Source organism: Mus musculus, chromosome 13 (assembly GCF_000001635.26).
Source record: "Mus musculus strain C57BL/6J chromosome 13, GRCm38.p6 C57BL/6J".
Classification (NCBI taxonomy): Eukaryota; Metazoa; Chordata; class Mammalia; order Rodentia; family Muridae; genus Mus; species Mus musculus.
This window is the reverse complement of record NC_000079.6, coordinates 65,143,159-65,162,219: the sequence shown is the minus strand read 5'-3', so window position 1 is coordinate 65,162,219 and position 19,061 is coordinate 65,143,159. Positions and strand designations below refer to the sequence as shown.

General features: G+C 36.0%; 1 protein-coding gene, 1 non-coding gene and 1 pseudogene across 2 annotated transcripts; all 3 read right to left on the bottom strand.

Annotated features, from left to right (window-relative positions):
• Positions 1-3,811: 3,811 nt before the first annotated feature.
• Gm24130 lies at positions 3,812-3,962 on the bottom strand. The gene has a single exon (XR_003950729.1). It is a non-coding gene; the product is annotated as a small nucleolar RNA SNORA48 (small nucleolar RNA).
• A 5,105-nt stretch (positions 3,963-9,067) lies between these two features.
• On the bottom strand, positions 9,068-9,994 carry Olfr466 (olfactory receptor 466). Its single transcript, NM_146819.2, has one exon. The coding sequence runs from the start codon at positions 9,992-9,994 to the stop codon at positions 9,068-9,070; it is 927 nt and encodes a 308-aa protein (NP_667030.2).
• Positions 17,012-17,959, bottom strand: Olfr465-ps1 (olfactory receptor 465, pseudogene 1; annotated as a pseudogene).

Genomic DNA, 19,061 nt, shown 5'->3' with positions numbered 1-19,061 from the left:
AATTCATAGACAGCATTACGTTCACTAGGAAGTATTGAAATATATCCAAGGGTGTGAATAAATCAAAAGTGCCCGTTTCAGCACAAATATTCCACAACATACTAAATTTTTCAAGATCACTCGAACATTAAAAAGAAATAAACATACATTCTCATTAACATATACATTCACCTTACATAGATAGGTGTTTTTATCTTTGGAGCGAACACATTTAAGATGCACATTCACTAATTTCCAAATATATAAAGTATTATTGTATGTTGGTTGTGCTATAGGTCTACAGACCTAATTCAGCTTGTATGAAGAAATGCTACATTGAACTAAATCATATGATATAAAATGCCAAAGACCAGCTTTGACACCAAAGGGTGAATTGAATCAGGCAGTGAGGCGTGGCATCTGTGACTAGTATCAGTGCTGAAAGCAGCTGACTGGGGTCAGTGCTAAGAGAGGCTGACTGGTGTTGGTCCAGGTAGTGACTGACAGGAGCTGCTTCCTATGGCATCCAGCAATTAGAGAAAAGGAAAGGAGGAAAATCAAACACACACACACACACACACACACACACACACACACACACACACACAGAGAGAGAGAGAGAGAGAGAGAGAGAGAAGCAAAAGTAGGCTCCAGCACTTTATTTTTAACCCTTTTTTGTATCCCTTAGGACAAAGTTTTTCTATTTAGAAAGAATTACCTCATAGCCATAAGTTATACATTTTCTGAAAACAATCACCACAAAAACGTATTCTTCAAAAACATTAAAATTATCACACAAGAGGAAATTACAATAGTATTATTGGTTATATATTCTTATTTTGAAACATATCTAAGTAAACAATTCATATCCTTCTTTTTTCCCACAAGCTGATTGTAACCCTAAAGCAATTATTCTTTTGTCCTAAATTAACAAAGTTTAAGCAGACCAAGTCTATAGTAGCAAGTTTCCCTGTGCTTGGTTGACAATAATTTGTACTTACTAAGGAATAGGTCATGTGTTTTGCATCTTATTTTTGAAGTCTTGATCAGCTAGAGTGGCTAATCATCTGTTTTTCTGTTCTTATACTCGTAATAGAATTGTTTGTTATTTGTTCATAATCTTTTTATTTTATGGTGCAAACCAAAAACCTGTTACCACAACTCTAGATCACAAGATCAAGGAACCTAGGCCCAACCAAGAGTGAATACTTTCTTTCATCATTAACTTGTCCCAATTCTATTTTTCTTGCGAGTACAATTACACACTTGTAATGCATGAACACTCACTATGCTTTTTTCTGTAACTCATGCAGCTTTCGCCATTCTATGAAGAAGGGGCATGTTCTATTCTCAGTTCTAACTTTAGACTTTTTATCAACTACCCTAACTTGACAAAATTATTTAAATCAGGATAACTTCCTAAAATTACTTAAATCAAATCAGGAATTCCACTAAACATCTAAACATCATTCTCAAGAACTTTCATCTTCATGTTGATCTTCAGGAAACTTATTCAGAAGTAAACACACCAGGTTACGGGCAGTGAGGGTCTCACACCAACCCAAATAAATGAGGAATGTGGCAGCAACAAACAAGAGAAGGAACATCCATAGCAGGGCTGTGCCTCTCCAGAGTGCACTTGTCATAGCCAAGCAAGATGATGGGCCGTCTCCAAGGAGCTCAGTTGCTCACTGTTAGTTCTTCCTGCATGGTGCCTGCCAATAAAACTTCCTGCCATCTATAAAAGTCTTCAAAAAGTTAGATTCCGTTTTCTAGGGATTTCGTCCAAAGCCTGTCCCCTTATCATTCCTCTCATGGAGGCTACTTTTAAAAGAAAGTCTTCCATTCTCTTTAAGGCCCTTTCATGTTTAGATCTCCATATGTTTTATTGTTTCAGTCTAATGCTCTTCTCATACGAAGGCTATGTCATGATCTTGAGACTCTGTCATTCAAACAAATATCAAAGCTAAGGGGGGGTTATGAATTAGGTTTGGTTTTCTTTCTAGACTGGCTATCAGAGCTATCTCTCATTTTATTTAATATTTTGTACAGAGTTGAAAGGTAAGCTAACAATAATTCTCCAGCCCTCACTGCTTTATTCTTTGTTTTTTTTCTCTACCAGGCTTTGAGCCCATAGATGTTCTGCTTATTCATTTCCTTCCACCATTTCCCCTTACCTTCTTCTTTTTCTCTCCAAACTTTGGTTTTATAAAACCATTTATAAGTGTTTTCAGTCCCATTCCACCCACCAATGGAATTCTGACTTCTGTTCAGAGCTGCAATTTGGCCAGCCTAGTCTGTTCCAGCCAGACCCTGATTCCCTGATTCTATGGCTACATCTAGCTATTCTTTTTTTTTTTAAAGATTTATTTATTTTTATTATATGTAAGTACACTGTAGCTGTCTTCAGACACTCCAGAAGAGGGAGTCAGATCTCATTATGGATGGTTGTGAGCCACCATGTGGTTGCTGGGATTTGAACTTCGGACCTTTGAAAGAGCAGTCGATGCTCTTACCCACTGAGCCATCTCACCAGCCCACATCTAGCTATTCTAGAGGGGATCACCATGCATACTTTAGGTGCTGGTACTGGATAACCTTCTTCCCCCAGGTCTCATGGCTAGCAGCATTGGTCTTTGCAATACTGAAAATAAACAGCCCTTGGAAATGCCTAAGACACTTTGAAGTCCAATTTTTCTCAGGGTTGCTTGGCTAACCAACCCCTTCCCTCTTTCCAGTCTCTTTCTCTGTCTTCCTGGCCAAAGGTCTTTAAGCACACCTCTCCCTATGAACAGCTGCACATAGTCTAAAGCCTGAAGCTGCAAGCCTATCTCCAGACTCTATGTATTTTTTTTTCTTCTAGTGAATTCATCAGAACTTCCCAAAGTACCTTTCTCTCTCTGATCCTTTTTATTAATAGCATGTCACTTAGCATCCATGCCTTGACTCTTCAAAGCCAAAATTTCTGTCTATCTCCTTCCCAGTAAACTGCATATTAAAGTTCTGAGAGAAAAATAAGTTGGTTAACTTTCAATTAGGCTTCTTTAAAACATCATCAGAAATCATTCAAAAATATTCTCCTCAACACCTAAATATCCTTCAAATGATGAGTAAATAATGAAAATGTGGAACACATACACTATGGAATAGTTTTCAGATATAAAGAAAAATAAAATCACGTACTTTGCAGATAAATAGATGAAACTGGGAAAGACCATATTGAGTGAGGTAACCAAGACCCAGAAAGACAAATGTAAAATTTTCTCTTTCCTATTGGAGTCACCTAGCTTTAAATCTTCAGATGTGAGTACATATTTTGTAGTAACTACACAAACAAGAAATGTAAAAAGGGACCATTGCTAAGACAGGGAGTGGAGAAGCAATAGAGAGAAACATACCATCGTACAAGTGATCTGATCAAAAAAATGGAAAACTGAGGCCTCTAATTAGAGAGAGACACAGAAAGAGAGACACACAGAGAGAAATACAGAAGGAGGATGGAAAAATAGTAGTAAATATATCTGAAAAAGTCATGAGATCATACTATTAATTAACAATGTTTAAAAACTATAATAATGGAAGTCTGTATATAAATATACATGTATAGTTTAATTGAAAACTTCTTATCTGGGCTGACAATTCTCCCTCGGCTTTTTCAAGATGTTTATTTTAACTAACCCATGTAAGAGAAAACTCTAAATCTTACAATTGTCATTTTCTTTCTTTCTTTCTTTCTTTCTTTCTTTCTTTCTTTCTTTCTTTCTTTCTTTCTTTCTTTCTTTCTTTCTTTCTTTCTTTCTTTCTTTCTTTCTTTCTTTCTTTCTTTCTTTCTTTCTGTGCCCTAGGCATGAAACAGCTTTGGCCACCAAGCCAGGCATCAAGCTAGGATGAACAAAGGACTGCCATCTGCCATCTGCTCTGCCCCTGACTGATATAAGATCAACACCACAAACAAGGTGCCTCTTTGCTCATTGCCAGGGGTGTACAATTGTCATTTTCAAAACCTACTTTGAGGTTGAGACAGACATCTCAAGTGTTTAAAGATTATGTTTCTTTTTTAGTTAACAAATAATAAAATCATAAATGCCAAAATTTTTTTAAAAAATTAAAAAAAAACAACAAAAAACTCAACACCAGTCACGAGAAGCTTTTTTTTTTTTTTTTTTGAGTTGTTGTTCAAAGTTCTCCAATAGACTTCCAGAACAATTCTTAACAAAAGCATTTAGCAGATTTTCTTTTTGCACAGTGGTGGTAGAGCTGGACTCCGTATTCATTTTCTGTTAAATCAACTTGTCACAAATTTAGTTTATGTGAAAACAGCAAATTATTAGCATAGATTTCTGCCTTTTCTCTTAATGTTTATATCTCCGACATGATCTTTTTGTTTATGTAGCTTCTTCCTCTCAAGAATAAGGACTCATGTGATAGTATTGTGTCCAGCGTTTGGCTATTGTGACACAATGTGAGAAACACGCAGTCAGTCTGCAATCTATAAATACATACATACATACGTACATACATATTACAGAATACTTTTAATAAATAAATAAATATTACAGAATACTTTTATAATGTTTAAGTAAGTTTATGATTTTGTGTTGGGCTGTATTCATCATGATTGCATAAATCTCCCCATTTCAAGCTCAACTGATAAGTGACCTTAGTTAATTCTACAATTTTAGATTTTAACACAGCATTTTCACACTTTCTGTGGATTAAGGTGCAGACATTTTGTTTGGGATATTATTCTGCTTGCCTCAGACTCTTTAGCTTAGCAAACTGATTCAGCTTTTTAGTCCTCTCTATAAAATGGGATTAATATCTATTGTTTGTTTTGAGGCAGGATCTTTTAAAATATTTATTTTATTTTATTTTTTGTTTTTTTTTTTCAAGACAGGGTTTCTCTGTATAGCCCTGGCTGTCCTGGAACTCAATTTGTAGACCAGGCTGGCCTCAAACTCAGAAATCTGCCTGCCTTTGCCTCCTGAGTGCTGGGATTAAAGGCTCACCACTCCTTTCAATGTCACTCTCTCTCTTGTTCTTGTTAACTCTCTCCAGACCTTAAAGGAAAGTCTCTCCTTCTATTTAAGGCCCTACCATATTTAGATATCCATATATTGTATTGTTTCTTTTTAATGCTCTCTCTTACACCTTGAGGCCATACCATGGACCTGGAGTCCTTTTGTTTTAATAAACCTCATAGTTAAAGGAAATTATGAATTATGTGCCAGCTTCCATTCTGGAATGGAAGCTGCTATTGTCTATCGTTTTATTTAACCGAAGTCTCCTAAAAATCAAAACTACAATGTGTAGTAGTGTAAAAACAGACAAATACATTAGCAGAACATAGTAAAAAATCTCCTGGAAATAAACCCTTTATTCTTATAGAGATAACCAACATTAAGAAATAAGTCCAAAAATAATTCAGTAGAAAAAAAATAATTCAAGTTTCCATAAATAATTTAGGAACATTTAAAGTCACACAAAAAGTGAAATTTTGAGCTAGATTCACAAAATTAAATTTTAATTTAAAATTAAAACATAAAATTATTTTGGAACCAGCTATCAACATGAAGCTATAAACCTGTAAAAAATAGTAGGAAGTTTTAGTGATTTTGAATTGAGCAAAGACCTCTTTAAAGTTACATCTCATTTTTGAGACCAGCCTAACTTCAAATTCATAACCTCAGCTTTCTGAGTTTCAGATTGTAAGAATGTACCAGCGGGTCGGCAGCAAAAGTCTTTTATATAAGGCAATGGAAGAACAATACATACATGAACAAATTAGTGCACTGCATTTAATTAGACTTCTATTTTTTTCTTTTTTTATTGGGTATTTATTTCATTTACATTTCCAATGCTATCCCAAAAGTCCCCAACACGCTCCGCAACCCACTCCCCCACCCATCCACTCTCACTTCTTGGCCCTGGCATTCCCTTGTAGTGAGGCATATAAAGTTTGCACGACTAATGGGCCTCTCTTTCCACTGATGGCCAACTAGGCCATCTTCTGATACATATGCAGCTAGAGACACGAGCTCCAGGGGGTACTGGTTAGTTCATATTGTTGTCCCACCTATAGGATTGCAGATCCCTTTAGCTCCTTGGGTACTCTCTCCAGCTTCTCCATTGGGGGCCCTGTGATCCATCCAATAGCTGACTGTGAGCATCCACTTCTGTGTTTGCCAGGCCCCGGCATAGTCTCACAAGAGACAGCTACATCTGGGTCCTTTCAGCAAAATTTTGCTAGTGTATGCAATGGTGTCAGCGTTTGGAAGCTGATTATAGGATGGATCCCCGGATATGGCAGTCTCTAGATGGTCCATCCTTTCGTCACAGCTCCAAACTTTTAGACTTCTATTCTTATAAGGGTGTTGTAATGTTGAGGTCTGTCCCTCCACCCCCAGAATAGCTGTAGCCATTTTTTTTCCAAGCCTGCTAGCTATTTCATGCTGCTATAATATGCCGGCCAGTCATTGCCACAGAAAAATAACTCATCTCAGAGCAGGGTCATGCTGACCACATACCCTGTTATGTTCTATATGTTATGAGGTTTTCGTAGAAATCTGACAACTGTAAGCTCCACTTAGGACCAATCAGAATAAAGGTCAGTTAGAACTGTTCTGAATAGCTAGCCAAAATAGCTTGAGTCTGAGTTGACCACCAGGCAGCACTTCCTGCACCTGCACATGAGCTTGAGTGGTTTTTCTTTATGAGCTGGCCCTGAGGAATGTTTGTGGTTGTAGCTTCAGCCCCAAATTCTGAGCTATGGCCCTGATCAATCAGTGTTAGAGTGTTCATTCAATAAACCAGCCCTATCTGACTGAGATTGGTGTTTGTGTGGGTTGTAGGGTGACTCTTAGATTCCAATGGTTAAAATAATGAAATGACAAGCTACATCCTGAGAAAATATCTTAATCCTCATATTTCATAAAGGATATTGTAAATATAACTTTTATTCTCCAGATGTAATTGTCTTAGAGGATTACTGCCTCAGTCTGCTAACCTAGGCCTAGTCCTGGAAACTTCTAACCTCTGTACAATCTAATCTAGGCCTAGAATGTTCTCAGCCTCTGAGACTTGTTGCTGAATAAGCTCACCTTTTCTAGTTGTTTCTGAACTCTGCCTGGCTGGTTCATCGCAGCTATTCTGGCTGAAACTCCTTTCCAAGCTTACTGGTTCAATCTGGTTTCTCAGTAAATTGCTCTGTTTGGTCTCAAACTAACTCTGGCAATTTGTTCTAGTCTTCTGGCTCTTTCTTATTCTCTGACTTCAACTGCCTCTGCTGACCTGAACTGCTTGACTTCATGAACAAACTCAGCTGCACCGCACTGTGCTCACTGCGCTCACTGAACTCACACTGCACTCACACTGCACTCACTGCACTCACACTGCACTCACACTGCACTCTCACTGCACTCACTGCACTCACTGCACTCACACTGCACTCATACTGCACTCTCACTGCACTCTCACTGCACTCTCACTGCACTCACTGCGCTCACTCCCAACTGACTACATTGCACTGAACTCAACTGATTTAACAGAACTGACTGACTCTCTCTTCCTGCACTGCTCTTTAAGTATCATTTCCTTCCTGTCTCTTCTTGTGAGAGTTGGATATATCTCTGAAAAATTTTGTCAAACCTTCCTCTGATTCATCACTTTGTCTGACCCTCAGATAGAAGTCACTTTCAACCATGGCTGTTTCCTTCTATGAAACTGACTTTACATTCACGTTTGGGATTAAGGGTGTGAACTAAAGATGTGTCTGTATTCCAGGGCCAGTAATAAAAAGTAGCTTCCAAGTGTGGGTAAGTGTTCATAAGACTTAAAATAGACACATCATAAACCAAAATATACAGATAAAAAGTAAGCATATAAAATATTTTGGGCATCATTTATAGTTTAGCAAATGCAGCTTAAATGAAAATGAGACACCATTACAAATTTAGTAAAAAAAAAAAGTTTACATAAAAAAGGGAGAAAATACCATATGCTAATGGAAATGCAGAGATTTGAAACACACAGTAAAAATGTGAACTGTTAATGGAACATTGCAACAATTTCAAAACAAAGAAATATGTACTAACTTCCAGGTATTTATTTCAGATAAAGAATCTGCTCCTCTCTCTCTCCATATATATATATATATATACATACATTCATAAAAATATCCATAACAGCTATGTTTATAGTAGCCCTCAAATGAAACAGCTCAAATATTTATCAACACATAAATGGATGAGCAAATTGTAGTATACTCATATAATACCTTAATATCATGTGATGTTACCCATGAATGAATTATAATTATATGAGCTAGATAGATATCAAAATAGTTAAGAGATCCACAACCCTTCTAAGCCCCATTATGTGGAAAAGCAAGCTTATCTACATGACAAAAAAATAGATAAAAGCTTATCCAGGGTGAAGCATCATCTCATAAGCAAAGTGGGAAAGCATTATAAAGACTTTCTAAGGAAATGTATGGCAGAGTGCACACTTGTTATCTTCACTATGAGATGATAATACAAGTATACACATGTGTTAAAACATAACGTATTCTAATACTTCAATTGAATGAATTGATAGATTATGTGTTAATTAGAATCTGCAAAAGCTGCTCAAAACATTTTATCAATGAATTTTGTCTAATTTATTATTAATTTTAATATTAAATACCAATAATTAATTTATATATTGCTAAGTAGTTTGTTTGTATTGAAGCATTTGAGTTTCTTCAGTTTTGGAAAGATCTGTTTTACTACTTCATGAGTCACATTCAAGATAAATATTTTCTGATTGTATAATCATTTTTATGATGAAATTTGATTAGGCTCCTGTATATGAGGCAAAATAAACACATACCAAAGCAATTATCCATTTTCCCAGTTTACATCTTATTTCTCATCAGCAAATCATCAGCATGATTTCATTTATTGATAAATATATAAAAATAAAATATATTCTCTTTCTTAAAGACTTCAAAAAAAAAAAAAAGAACCACTACTAGAGTATAAATCATGAGAGTAACAATGAATTGGCGTGAAGTCCAGGTTACTTTGCGAGACCTACATCCAGAGAATCAGGAACAAAATCTCTGCTTGCTTCTCTTCAGTGCTTGTTTGACATCTTTGTTCCTCAGGCTGTATATGAGGGGGTTCAACATGGGAATGACAATAGTGTAGAAGATAGACACCACTTTGCTCTGCTCCATGGAGGAGACAGCACTGGGCTGTGCATACATGAAGAAAACAGTACCAAAAAACAAGCAGACACCAATCAAGTGGGAGGCACACGTGGAGAAAGCTTTCTGTCGTCCCTGCACTGTGCGGATCTTCAATATTGTTGAAATGATATAGATGTATGAGACAAAAACAGTCAAGAAGGTACTGACAATAATGGAACCACATAAAGCAAGAAGAACCAGCTGGTTTATAAAAGTGTCTGAACATGAGAGGGATAAGAGTGGTGGGACGTCACAGAAGAAGTCATTGATCTCATTGGACCCACAAAAAGTCAAAGTGAAGGTCATTGTGGTTTGCGTGACAGCATTCACTGCACCCCATGAATAGGACCCTGATACCAACAATCCACAGACCCAGTGGGACATACTCACAGAGTATAGAAGAGGGTTACAGATAGCAATGAAGCGGTCATAGGCCATGGCAGCCAGGAGAAATGCTTCTGTGGTACCAAAAAGAGACAAAAAAAAGAATTGTGTGGCACACCCACTAAAGGATATTGTATGATCCTGTTTCAAGCAGTTTATCAGAGCTCTAGGAGCAATTGTGGAAGAATAGCAGATGTCCAAAAAGGAAAGGCTCTGGAGGAAGGCATACATAGGAGTATGGAGGTGTGCATCCATCCTGATAATTATAATCATGCCAAAATTCCCCACCACTGCTATAACATACAAAAATAAAAAAATCAGAAATAGCAACATTTGTATACCAGGACCTCCTCTGAATCCAAGTAGAATAAACTCTGAGACACGTGTAAAATTTGTCATTTTATAACCAGAGAGGATGGAAAAGAAAGAGGATATACAAGAAGAAGAAAAATTTCACACTTTACTACCTACAGGATTAAGTTAAATTATAGACTTTTGTATAGCATTAGAATCATTCTGTTTATAACATTGGTCTACTGTGTTCCATATGCCATGAAAAATTGGAATAAGTACAGCTGCAGGAGAAAGGAATTGGAAATACATAAGTATAGGAATACAAAGAATCAGCATCTATGAATACATCAATATTATGCTCACCTTGTCTTAGCAATGCAAAGGACATGAAACTATGAGGTATTTCAAATCATGCAATTACTTTATTCTTAATTCATAAAAATATGGATAAGTCTCAAAATCAAACTGCAAAAATAAGAGCTACAGGTATAGCTCGGTGATAAAGTGTTTGTATAGTAGTCCCAAGGTTCTAAATTAAATCCCCAGGAACATAAAAAGAGAACACGACAGACATGAGGATACATGAGACATAATTATTGATTCAGTTATACATTTTAAGAATTGGTATATTGAGTACACTATGGACATGTTGAAAAGTCATAAGTACTGTGCAAAATAACTTCACCTATAGTCCCACGTTTCAATATTTAATTTCTTACTTATGCTACAACATATATTAGATTTAAAAGCTTCAGACAAAAACCTCTATCTTTCTAGGAGACATGACTATAGAATGAGCCTCAGTGCCACACACTGTCCTTTTTCCCTTTTAAAGATCTAAAGGAGAAATCTCCACTTCTAAAAACACCTTATATTGCTGGGTATGTGGCGTCTTCTATTTCCTAAGTTGGCTTAACATATACACTCTTTCTGACCTTTCTGGTCTCTGGCCTTTTGTCTTTCATGTTTTGTATCTGTTCATCCTATTAATTCTTATAAGGTCCCTTATGATGACACTATATTCTTTTAGATAGGTCACAATAATCTCATTTCCATATTCTTCAGGACTGTGTCTGAAAATCTCCTTTTATAAGGTAACATGATATATTCACGGGATCCATGAAATATGCTGTGTATATCATGAGAGGTACTATCCACTCTATAAAAAATTTATTGGATACATTCTAGACAAACTAATGAATTTTTGTTAAGCTATAAGACAAAATAAATCAAGTAATATATTCTTCTTATAAAATTAGATCTTTTATTGTAATTTATGTGCTCTCTTGTTAAATTATTTTTCTCTTACTTTTTCTATCTCTGATACACACTTCTTCATGAGCTATTATACAAATACCACATAAAACTTAATTTAATTTAGTATCCTCTCTAAAGGAACACTTGTACTTCAGTAAATTGAGATTTTGTTGTATAGTGAGATACCAAATTTTAAAACAATAAGTGATGAAGCTGTGCATTTATGAGGTAGGTATTTGTATGCATGGGGTATTTACAATTTTGAAAAATTTTGGCTATTGTTTTCCAATTTGCTTATTACTAGGAATCTCTAATATTCAAAGTAGTGATATGAAACAGAGAAAGAGTTCAGTGTACTAATATCTGGTATAATAAGGCCCTGGTGTCAAAAACCCTGGCCTTAATATGACCACTTTCCTGGTAGCTTAACCTGTTGGGTGTGGATATTAAAAGTGATGGTTCACTGTAAAGTCTAAAGCATTTTATAGGTGAAAGTTTTGTGCAGATTCCTGGCATATAGTAAGCACAATCTCAGTTTTATAGTTATTAATAGTTTAGGGTACATTGCTTCTCCAATGAATTTGGATTGATGCCTGTTATGTTCATGAATCAATTGTTATTCTCAGAAAAGTATGATTGATTCAGAATCTTCATCTATTTAACTAAAATTCAAATATACTTAATATAATTGGTCACAGTGTCTTTGAGAAAACGTTATATTTTCTATAAAATAGATAGACCTCACCTAGATATGTAGTATCTTTCCTTCCCTTTCTAGCTGAGCCTTGAGTTCCTCTTCAACTCTGCAGTAAATTATGCACACACAAAATTTCCACAGCCCAATTTTTCAGGAGATAGGAATAAAGAATATATAGCTCCCATGGTGTTGGTCATCAGAGATTTATTCCCTAAGGTTCTGTTTTAACAAGAAGAGTTTGATCGCTCAGGCAACTGGAAAAGTGGCACAAGGAAGTTCTAGAGTAAAGATTTGAAAGCAAAACAAAACCAAATTCAAACAATAACACCTATTTTTAAAAATAGTAATCTATGCTTATAAGCTTCAAAAATGAAAAATTTAAATGAAAAATTTACCTGATACTACCCCAGAACTATGATCTAAGACAGTGTGGACATATATGAATCACTTCCCAATACTGGTCAGGTGTCTGGCTTTCTGTGACTAACTAAAACATCAAGGCAGGGAAATATTGCTGTTATGTTTTGTGATGTATTTCAGATTGTGTTTTTGTTATAATTAAATAAGAAATAGCAGGAAAGGAATAAACATTCTGACTTATTATAGGGACAACTTATACCCATACCACTTAATAATTTCTGAAAACATGTCATATGTTAACTTGTGTAACATACAATAAAATAGTTGCTTTTATGAAAATTCCTGCAAGTCCATAATTTTAAAATTATATAAATGAAAATTAAGAACTTGAAACATAAAAAAGCTAATGTCATTTAGAGTGAAATTAGAATAAAAACCCAAACAACTTTTATGTAGTTTGATATTTGCCTTCACATTTTCTAACATTTTATTGAAATACATATTATTTCCAAAGTGGTTTATCAGCTTGCAACCCCACCAGCAGTGGGGGAGTGTTGCCCTTTCTTCATATCCTCATCAGCATCTGCTGTCACCTAAGTTTTTTATCTTAGCCATTCTGATTGGTATAAGGCGGAATCTCAGGGTTGTTTTGATTTTCATTACCCTGATAGCTAAGTATGTTGAACATTTCTTTAAGTGATTCTCTTCCATTCAAGAATTCTTTGTTTAGCTCTGTACTCCATTTTTAAATTGGTTTTTTTTTGGGGGGGGTGTTTCTGGAGTCTAACTCTTGAGTTCTTTGTATATTTTGGATATTAGCTCTCTATCAGATGTAGGGTTGGTAAGGATCTTTTCCTAATCTGTAGGTTGCCTATTTGTCCTATTGACAGTGTCCTTTGCCTTACTGAAGCTTTTTGGTTTTATGAGATCCCATTTGTCAATTATTGATCTTAGATCCTGAATTCTTGGTGTTCTCTTCAGGAAAATTCCTCCTATGCTGATGTGTTCAAGGCTCTTTTCCACTTTCTCTTCTATTAGATTTAGCATTTCTGGTTTTATGTGGAGGTCCTTGATCCACTTGGACTTGAAATTTGTACAAGGAGATAAGAATGGATCAATTTGCATTTTTCTACATGCAGGCCACCAGTTGAATCAATCTTGGGGTTCCTCAGAAAATTGGAAGTAGTTCTACTTGAAGACCCAGCTATACACTCCTGGGCATATACCCAAAAGATGTTCCAACATATAAAAAGAACACTTGCTCCACTATGTTCATAGCAGCCTTATTTATAATAGTCAGAAGTTGGAAAGAACCCAGATGTCCTTCAACAGAGGAATGGATACAGAAAATGTGCGACATTTAGACAGTGGAATACCACTCAGCTATTAAAAATGACGACTTCATGAATTTTGCAGGCAATTGGATGGAACTAGAAAACATCCTGAATGATGTAACTCAGACCCAAAAGAACTACATGGTATGTACTTGCTGATAGGTGGATATTAGTCCAAAATCTCAGAATATCCATGATACAACTCACAAACTATTTGAAGCTTAACAAGAAGGAAGGCTAAAGTATGGATGCTTCAATGTCACTTAGAAGGGGGAACAAAATAATCATGGGAGGTAAAGGGAGGGAGGGACCTGGGTGGGAGAGAGGAGGGGGAGGGGAAAAGGGAGGGAAAGAAGAGGCAGGATTGGGTTCGGGAAGAGATAGGAGGAAAGTCCAGAGGACCAAGAGAATGAATAGAAATATGTAGTGGGGGTGGGGAGGAACAGAGGGAAACCAAGAAAGTCCCAGACACCAGGTATGTGAGAGGGTCCCAGGACCCAATGAGGATGACGTTAGACAAAATACCCAACAGAGGGGAGATAGAACCTGAAGAGACCACCTCCGGTAGATAGGCATGGCCCCCCAGTTGAGGAATGGGGCCACCCACTCATCTCAAAAATTTTAACTCAGAATTGTTCTTGTCTAAAGGAAATGCAGGGACAAAAAAAAATGGAGCAGAAACTGAAGGAAGGGCCATCCAGGGACCAGCCCACCTTGGGATCCATCGCATCTGCAGACACCAGACCCTGACACTTTCTGATGGCAAGAAATGCATGCAGACAGGAGCTCATATGGCTGTCCTCTAAGAGGTTCTACCAGCACCCAACTAAGACAAATGCAGATACTCACAGCCAATCACTGACTGAACCTGGGTATCCCAATGGAAGAGTTAGGGGAAGAACTAAAGGAGCTGAACTGGATAGCAATCCCATAGGAAGAACAATAATATCAACTAACCAGACCCCTCAGAGTTCCTAGGGACTAAACTACCAACCAAAAAGTATACATGAGAGGGTCCATAACTCCTACTACATATATAGCAGAAGATTATCTTATCTGGCATCAATGGGAGGGAAGGCTCTTGGTCCTGTGGAGACTTGTTGCCCCATCAAAGGGGGATGCTAGAGGGGTGAGGTGGGAGTGGGTGGGTAGGGGAGCACTCTCTTAGAGGCAAAGGGGAGGGAGATGGGATGGGGGTTTGTGGATGGGAGACTGGGAAGGAGACAACATTTGAAAAGTAAATAAATAAAATACTCAACAAAAATAAAATAAAAATAAATAAAACAAAGAAACGCATATTATTTTACTTACATTATGTACATATAACTGAACTATATGTATGTAGAATTGTATGGATGTGCATAACAAAGTTCAAATTCTGTAATGGATTTAGAAAAACTTAAAGCAATCCCACTAAAATCAGGGACAAGGAAGACTGCCCATTCTCCTCCTATTTATTCAATATAGTAGTTGAAGTTCTAGCTAGGACAATTAGACAACAAAAGAAGATAAAAGGATACAAATTGAGAAGGAGGAAGTCAAGATATCTATTTGTGGATGATATGATAGTATACATAAGTGACCCAAAAAATTCTACCAGAGAACTCCTATGGCTGATAAGCAACTTCAGCAAAGTGTCTAGATATAAAATTAACTCTAACAAATCAGTAGCCCTCCACTACATGAAGGATAAATGGGCTGAGAAAGAAATTAGGGAAACAACACCCTTCACAATAGTCAAAAATAATACAAAATATTTTGGTGTGACTCTAACCAAGCAAGTGAAAGATCTGTATCACAAGAACTTCAAGTCTCAGAAGAAAGAAATCAAAGAAGACCTCTGAAGATGGAAAGCTCTCCCATGCTCATGGATCTTCAGGCTTAACAGTAAAAATGGACATCTTACCCAAAAAAGCAATCTAAAGATTCAATGAAATAATTTCTTGACTGACAGATTTATACACAAGCACTTTCTAATGTGACATTTCATTCTTTTGATTTAAAAAATTCTAGATAGGATCAGAGGTGAGGAGGACACAACATCTGCCCCAACACTGGAAGTTACAGGGACCAGCGGGACCCAGTCACCCAGGAACTCTGCCCAACCAGTAGCACTAGATCCTTCTGGTCTGGGCTACTGCCCTGAGCAGACCTTGGGTGTGAACTCTGCAGCCAGTCCCACAACACCCAGAAGAAGAGAGGCCCCTTGGTCTTGCAAACTTTATATGTGCCTGTACAGGGGAGTGCCAGGGCCAAGAAGTGGGATGGGTGGGTAGGGGAGCAGGGCGGAGGGAGGGTATAGGGGACTTTTGGGATAGCATTTGAAATGTAAATGAAGAAAATATCTAATAAAAAATTTCAAAAAAAAGAAAAGAAAAGAAGAGAAGAGAAGAGAAAAGAAAAGAAAAGAAAAGAAAAGGAAAGAAAAGAGCTTACACTAGCAGTTTGACAGCACACCTGAAAGCTTTAGAACAAAAAGAAGCAAATACACCCAAGAGGTGTAAACATCAGGAAATAATCAAACTCAGGGCGAAATCAACCAAATAGAAACAAAAAGAACTATACAAAGAATCAACCAAACCAGGAGCGGGTTCTTTGAGAAAATCAACAAGATAGATAAACCCTTAGCCAGATAAGCCAGAGGGCACAGAGACAGTATCCAAATTAATAAAATCAGAAATTAAAATGGAGACACAACAATGAAATATATCTTAAAATGATTATTCTTTTTGTTGAATATTGACAGTTAAAAATACTAAGATCATGTTCTACAAACAGACAAAATTCTGCAATCTTTCACTCCACTTTATGTAAAAACTATACTATTAGTACTCTTAATACTATCATTATTTGATTGGCCTTTGCCAATTATTATCAACATACCCCAGGCACAATTCTTAGAAATATCAGTAAAATACTGTATTTACAAGTTTATAACCTAAAACATATTTGTTTTATTATTGGATACTTTCTTTATTTACATTTCAAATGTTATCCCCTTTCCCGGTTTCCCCACCCCTTCAAGAAACCTCATCTCAAATTCATTTGATATATTTCCCATTTTAAAAAATCAAAGAAGAAAAATATTCTAGGATTTCTTCACTCTAGGAACTTTTATTTTAACTGATAAAATTAGGAAACTGGCTAAAAGAATATATCATAAAATATTTATATTTGATATACATTAACAAAAAAGAAAACCAAATTTAATGAGACTGGTGTTGGTAAATATATGGCTATGAATTGAAACATATTATTCTAAACCTATAATCTATTGATATAGACATAATATTTGGAAGATTTTCCCTGAATTTATAATCTGAAATTCCTTTAATGTTCAGTCCCACTTAATAATATAAATTGAATTTTTTTTAGAGTAAGATACCAAAGCATATACCAAATAATTTTATTACAGGTTTGGATTACCAGATAATTTTATATAGTTTGTTTCATAGTAGCTAATATTTTCAAGATTTAGAAGCGTGTGGTCATTTTTTCACCAAAAATGTTATGTAGGGCCACTTTTACATCTGAATTTCTAAAGCTATAAATCACAGGATTCAGGCTGGGAGGTAACAGAGAGTAAAACACTGACATAAAGAGATTCAGTGATGATGGGGATTTTACTGCTGAGCCTAAATATGCAACAAATCCAGAAGAGAGAAATAAGGTCACCACAGTAAGATGGGGTATACAGGTAGAGAAAATTTTAAACCTTCCTTGTATAGAAGGAATTCTTAGGATTATAGTGAAAATGTGAACATAGGAAATAACCATCAATATAAAACACATGAAGGCAAAACAACAGCTAGTAATAATAAACACATATTCTAGAATTTGGTCTCCAAAACAAGCAAGTCTAAGAAGTGATGGGATATCACAGAAGAATTGATACACTACATTTGGACCACAGAAATGGACAGAGAATGTTCCTGTGGCATGAACAGACCCATAGACACATCCACTGAGCCATGCTGCTGCCACCATCTGAACACAGGCTTCTTTATTCATTATGGCCTCATAGTGTAGAGGAAAGCAAATGGCAGCATAGCGGTCATAGGACATCACCAAAAGCAAGGCAAATTCAGTGCCTGCCAAAAATATTACACAGAAAACTTGTAAAACACATCCCAGGAAGGAGATGGAATGGGTGTTAGTCACAGAGTTCATGATGGATTTGGGAACAGTGACAGAAATATAACAGATATCAATCAGGGACAAATTCTTCAGAAAGAAATACATAGGGGACTGGAGATGCTGGTCTATAGTAGTAATGGTGATAATGAGGAAGTTTCCCACTAGTGCTCCCAGGTAAATCAAGAAGAAAAGTGTGGCACACAATGTCTGCAGCACCTGTTCATCTGGATATCCCATGAGCAAGAATTCCATGTATTCTGTTGTGTTGGTTATTGTGTCAGTCATTGCGGTTCTTGTCTGGGGAAATACAAGGGGAACTATTATTGCTTCACTTACTTATATCTCCCTCTTCTAATTTTGTGATTTTTTTAAAAAATTAAGTAATTACTGATTTGACTTATTCAATTCTCATTGATGTCTTTGCAATATGATATTATACGGTGAATGACATCTTGCAAACTGAAAAGTTATCAATCATTTACAGTAAGTTTTATAAAAGGATTTTAAAAACAGTTTACCTTATGTAAAGAGGTATTAAAAACAGTTATCAAGTGTGGGACAATGTTATCAAATGATATCATGAAATTTATAGAGTAAATAGAAATAAATTAAAAGTTTGATATTGATTATACTTACAAATCCGCTTTACTCCCAGAAGAGTTACAGATAATCTGAAGAAATGTTAGGATAGCCTTAATGTTAAGGGGATAATTGATGTATGTAGATTTTTAAGTGAGGAATTTTCTTTATTGAGACACTGTATACATCATCGCATTACTATAGAAAACATAAGTGTGCAGAAGAAAAGATTCTTTTCACAAGAAAAATGTGGGGTGATAACAGGGGTCAGAAGGGAGGTACATGAGAGGTTCATGGGGTGAACATGACCAAAGAAAAATGATACACATCTAGGGATGTATCATTAACTCATTACTTTTCTAAAACAAAAGAAGTACATTTAATTGTTATCCCAGCAGATAGATATGCTCACAGAGTTGTTCAACAAATAATGCTTATAATTTTCTTAATTTAATAAAAATAAAAATTACATATCAAAGAAATTTTAAAAAATTCATAATTAAAAATGGGAAGATAGATATGCAAAGGCAATAATATCAAGATGGATTATATAAATAACTAAATCAACCAGAAAAATTGAGTTCATTTCTTGTAAGCACGCTGTTGGTATCATGGGAAATAATGACAACAAAAGTAATGCGATGATGTATACAGTGTCTCAATAAAGAAAATTCCTCACTTAAAAATCTACATACATCAATTATCCCCTTAACATTAAGGCTACCCTAACATTTCTTCAGATGAATAAAAGTTGACGATATTTATGAGGAGCTGTGATAGTTATTACTGATGGTCAACAGGATCTAGA